At 41.8% G+C, this 5765-nt stretch overlaps 1 protein-coding gene across 1 annotated transcript; it reads left to right on the top strand.

The window, feature by feature from the left end:
* The first annotated feature begins 481 nt into the window (after nt 1–481).
* On the top strand, nt 482–1468 carry LOC145035719 (uncharacterized). Its single transcript, XM_078984224.1, has one exon. The coding sequence runs from the start codon at nt 482–484 to the stop codon at nt 1466–1468; it is 987 nt and encodes a 328-aa protein (XP_078840350.1).
* The last annotated feature ends 4297 nt before the right edge of the window (nt 1469–5765 follow it).

A 5765-nucleotide genomic window follows, 5' to 3' on the forward strand; every position in this document is an offset into this window, starting at 1 on the left:
TTGAGCAACAAATGGCACAACTTGCTCAGTGAGCAAAATGGAGAATCAAGGAAAGCTACCTCCTCAAACTGAAAAGAACCCAAAGCACAATGCTTGTGCAATTAGCTTGAGGAGTGGAAAGAAATATGACGGCCCGAAGATACCCGAAGAAGAAGAAGAGGAGTTGGTGATAGAAGAACCACCAAAGAAGGATGAAAAGAAAGAAGAAATGGTGGAGCAAAAGAAGCCGGAAGAGAAAGAAGCAAAGATCACACCACCACCTTTTCCATCAAGATTGAGCAGCAACAAAAAAGAGAGAGAAGATAGTGAAATCATGGCAATGTTCTGGAAAGTTGAAGTCAACATCCCTCTCTTAGATGCGATCAAATAGGTACCTAGGTATGCTAAGTTTCTTAAGGAACTTTGCACATCTAAAAAGAAGCTGCGCGGTAATGAAACAGTGAAAGTAAGTGAAAATGTGTCTGCAGTTTTGTGGAAAAGGATGCCCCCAAAGTGCAAGGATCCAGGTGTTTTTACCGTTCCTTGCAAATTGGGAAACTTGTATGTCCCCCGTGCTATGCTAGATTTAGGAGCTTCAATTAATGTTTTACCATATTCTGTTTATAAATCTATTGGCATAGGCACTTTAACAAAAACAGGGGTAATCATCCAACTTGCAGATCGTTCTATAGTACACCTAAAAGGTGTATTAGAGGATGTTTTGGTGCAAGTTAATGAGCTTGTCTTTCCTGCAGATTTTTATGTGCTTGATATGGGAGATGATGACCATCCATCCTCGAGTTCCATACTTTTAGGTAGACCATTCTTGAAAACAGCAAGAACAAAAATTGATGTCTACAATGGTACATTGTCCATGGAATTCGATGGGGAGGTCATCAACTTCAATATCTATGAAGCAATGAGATACCCAAGTGATGTTCATTGCATAAATTTTGTTGATATAATCCAACCTTTGACTGAAAAGTGTTTTGAGTTGACTAACCATGATTTGTTGGAGTTAGTTTTGAGTAGGAATTTTGATAGCAAGTCAGTCAAAGAGATTGCAGAAAATTTCAAGTTAGATGAAGAGTTGCTGGGAATTGTGGAGAGCATGGAAGAAAAGAAGAAAATAAGGTATGATAATAGCAATGTGAAATTGCCCATTTCTGACACAAAACTTATTCCTTCCGTTGTACAGGCACCTAAGCTAGAATTGAAGACTCTTCCAGATCATTTGAAGTATGCGTACCTTGGGGAAGAGAAGACTTTGCCTGTCATTATCTCCAACAAGTTGTCCATGGTAGAAGAAGATGAGTTGGTGACTTTGCTGAAAAAGTATAAGAAAGCTATTGGGTGGACAATTGCTGACATAAAAGGGTTGAGCCCTTCCTTGTGCATGCATAAGATCCTCATGGAGGAGGACTTCAAACCAACTCGAGAGGCACAGAGAAGACTGAATCCACCCATGATGGCGGTGGTAAAGAAATAAATCATGAAGCTTTTGGATGAAAGTATGATTTACCCTATCTCAGATAGTAAATGGGTGAGCCCCGTTCAGGTAGTCCCGAAAAAAGCAGGGGTCACAGTTGTCAAGAATTCTGAGGGAGATTTGGTGCCAACCCGTGTGCAAAACGGGTGGAGGGTTTGTATTGACTATAGAAAGTTGAATGCCTCAACGAGAAAAGACCATTTTCCTTTGCCATTTATTGACCAAATGTTAGAGAGATTGGCGGGTAAATCTCATTACTGTTGCTTGGATGGTTTCTCGGGTTTTCATCAAATTCCGGTAGCCCCGGAAGACCAAGAGAAAACCACCTTCACTTGTCCCTTTGGCACATTTGCTTATAGGCGTATGCCTTTTGGTCTATGCAATGCACCTGCAACATTTCAGAGATGCATGATGAGCATTTTTTCTGAATATGTTGAAAACATCATTGAAGTTTTCATGGATGACTTCACAGTCTATAGGAACTCCTTTGATGAATGTTTGAGCAATCTAACAAAATTTTTGCAAAGGTGCATTGACACAGATCTTGTGCTTAACTATGAAAAATGTCATTTCATGGTGGACAAAGGATTGATTCTAGGTCATATTGTGTCCCGAAAAGGCTTGGAAGTTGACAAAGCCAAGATAGATGTTATCAAAAGTCTTCCTTACCCGACAAATGTTCGGGAAGTTCGTTCGTTTCTTGGCCATGCAGGTTTCTATCGGCGGTTCATTAAAGATTTTTCAAAGATTACATTGCCGATGTGTCAACTACTCCAAAAAGATGCTGAATTTGAGTTCACTCAGCCATGCAAGGATGCCTTAGATCGTTTGAAGGATTTACTCACCTCTGCTCGAATCATCCAACCACCTAATTGGGATCTCCCGTTTGAGATCATGTGTGACGCGAGCAACACGGCTGTAGGGGAAGTATTGGGTCAAAAGGTGGGTCGAGCACACCATGTCATCTACTATGCATCAAAGACCCTTGATAGTGCACAATGCAACTACACCACAACAGAAAAAGAGTTGCTCGCTATTGTTTTTGCACTAGAGAAGTTCCGGCAATACCTCCTTGGAACTAAAGTGATCATATACTCGGATCATGCAGCCATAAAGCACTTATTTACCAAGAAAGATTCGAAGCCGAGGTTAATACGGTGGATGCTGCTTTTGCAAGAGTTCGATATTGAGATCAAAGATAAAAGCGGGAAAGAGAACCTAGTCGTCGACCATTTGAGCCGAATATATCATCCCGAAGATGCGATTCCCATCCATGACACATTCCCGGACGAGCATTTGTTTGCTATCCAAACACCACCTTGGTATGCGGATATATGCAACTTCATGGTCACGGGAAAGTTCCCACCCGAGCTCACGAGGTCACAGAGAGATAAGATCAAAAAAGAAGCGAGAAGGTACATTTGGGATGAACCGTACCTTTGGAAACATTGTGCAGATCAGGTAATAAGAAGATGTGTTGAAGAACATGAGGTACAATCTATTCTTAACTTTTGTCATAGTTATGCTTGTGGAGGGCATTTTGGTCCTCAAAGAACTGCCAGGAAAATTTTAGACTGTGGATTTTATTGGCCCCGACTTTTTCATGACTCTTACACTTTTTGTAAAAGTTGTGAGAGATGTCAAATGACCAGTTCTTTGAGTTCCCGAAACCAAATGCCCTTGACCCCCATCTTGGTTTGTGAAATATTTGATATATGGGGTATTGACTTTATGGGTCCTTTTCCTTCATCCTTTGGGAATTTATACATCCTTTTGGCTGTTGATTATGTTTCCAAATGGGTAGAAGCAAAGGCAACAAGAACTGATGATGCAAAAGTTGTTGTAGATTTTGTTAAGGCTAACATTTTATGTCGGTTTGGAACTCCAAAAGCCTTGATTAATGACAGGGGCACACACTTCTGCAACAAAACTCTTGGATCAGTTCTCAAGAAGTATGGAGTCCAACATCGGGTGTCCACAGCTTATCACCCGCAAACAAATGGACAAGCTGAAGTGTCAAACAGAGAAATCAAGTCCATACTTGAGAAAACAGTGAACACAAACCGCAAAGATTGGAGTTTGAGATTAGAAGATGCACTTTGGGCATACCGAACTGCATATAAAACTCCAATTGGGATGTCACCTTATAGACTTGTGTTTGGAAAAGCTTGCTACCTCCCTGTTGAACTGGAACACAAGGCTTTCTGGGCTGTCAAAAAGCTAAACATGAAGATGGATAAAGCGGGTGTTCAACGAAAGTTAGAGATCCAAGAGCTGGAGGAGATAAGAAATGAAGCATTCGAGAGTTCACGCATCTACAAAGACAAGACCAAAGCATTCCATGATAAGTACCTCTCCCGTAAGACCTTTGAGATTGGTCAAAAGGTATTACTCTATGACTCTCGACTTAAATGGTTTTCCGGTAAGTTACGGTCCCGGTGGGTAGGACCGTTCATTGTTACTTATGTATTTGATCATGGTGCAGTTGAGATTAAGAGTAACAAAACTGGAAAAGTGTTCAAAGTTAATGGCCACAGGTTAAAGGTTTTCTATGAAGGTTTCCAAGAGAAAGATATGGAGGTTGATAGCTTGGAACGCCCGGACTACATTGAGTGAATCTAAAGGGCAAAGTCGAGCCAAAGACTTGAAACAAGGGCGGCTAACCGAGAGGCAACTCGAGAGTATTTCTTTCTATTTTCTTTATTTTGATTTACTTCATCCGTGTTGCAAATTTTTTTACGTCTTTTCGAGGGTCCCGCACAATTAATTTTCCTGTGTAATGCTCAAAGAAAATTTGGTTTTGAAAAAAAAAAAAAAAAAAAAACGCACGGGGTAAGCCAAAAACACACGGTCTTATGCTAAAACGCATGGTCATAATTTTTGCCCATGCTGCCACTTCGAGGTTTTTAAGAAAAAAAAGATTTTGGCACGGGCTGGCTCCAAATCGCATGGGTAATGGGTCAAAACGCACGACCTAGGTTCTAGACCATGCGTGTCGTCGAAGATTGTTGCAAACAGAAAAAAACGCACGGGGCTCCCAAAAAACGCATGGCCTAAACACATGGCCCGTGCGAATTGATCAATTCCCTTAAAAAAAATCGCACAGTCTTCGTTGAAAGAGGGGCACGACCAAGATTAAAACTCACGGCCTACAACCCGAGTTGATCGATCCTACAAAAAACGCACAGCCCCTGAAATCCTTTAGAAAAGCGCACGACTAGAACTCACGGACGAAACCAATTGGCTTGATCGACAGCTTGGGTCGTGCGACTCGGTAAACACATCACCATTCGATTCCACCTCGCGTCCGTTTCTCCTTCTTCGTTTCTTCTCACGATCGTGCGTTTGTTCTTCCTCCCCCACCTTACTCGTTAACCGAGAACCCTTCAAAAATCGTAATCAATTTTTCGATTTTCTTCTTCAATCAATCCAAGATTGAGGAACAAAGGTATGTTACTATCAATTCCTAACTTCATGATCTTCATTAGCAACATCGATTTCTTCAATTAGTGGGTAAAAGATCGAATTTTCCTTCATAAACCCTATAAACCCTAGTTCTTTGATTTGTATAATTTGAATTAATTCTTGTATTGGGTTTCAAAAATTCTTGTATAGGGTTCAAGACCAAACTTGGGGAGGTGCTTTTGGAAGGAAGATTAGAAGCTTTCATCTCCAATTAGACTGTAACATCCGAAAAATACAACCAATTTAAAATTTTCAAAAACCACCCGATTTTCATTAAATTGTTCACAAAAAGGTTTTCAATACAAGTCATTTAGAGTATTCCCAGAATCACATTGCTACAAAATCATGAGGAGCGGTACGATCGCGCCTTCGCCTTGCCATGGTCTCCTGAAGAACCTGAAAAACATTAAACTACAACTGTAAGCCCGAAAGCTTAGTGAGATACCCCCAAAATACCAACCACGTATACGCCCTTCCAGGCTGCGACCTTCCGGTCCAAAACATATTTCCTTCCGGCCCAAAACATATAAAACATACATAACATAACAGAACATAGAACAGCCATGCATATCGGGTCTACTGTGTGACTGGTCCGCCGTATCGGGCCTTCAGTCCACCGGATCCATCCTCCAGGTCTAGTCATGTCCTTCGAGTCTACAGTGGGGTTGGTCCGCCCGTATCGGGCCTTCAACCTAACCGGTTCACTCTCTGATTCTACAGTGTGACTGGTCTGCCCGCATCGGGCCTTCAGTCGGCCTGGTCCACTCTCCGAGCCTCGACACATCTGGTCCGCCCTCGTGGGGCCTACAGCCTATCCGGACCGCTCGCTGGG

Source organism: Lactuca saligna, chromosome 3 (genome assembly GCF_052625555.1).
Source record: "Lactuca saligna cultivar CGN05327 chromosome 3, ASM5262555v1, whole genome shotgun sequence".
Lineage (NCBI taxonomy): Eukaryota > Viridiplantae > Streptophyta > Magnoliopsida > Asterales > Asteraceae > Lactuca > Lactuca saligna.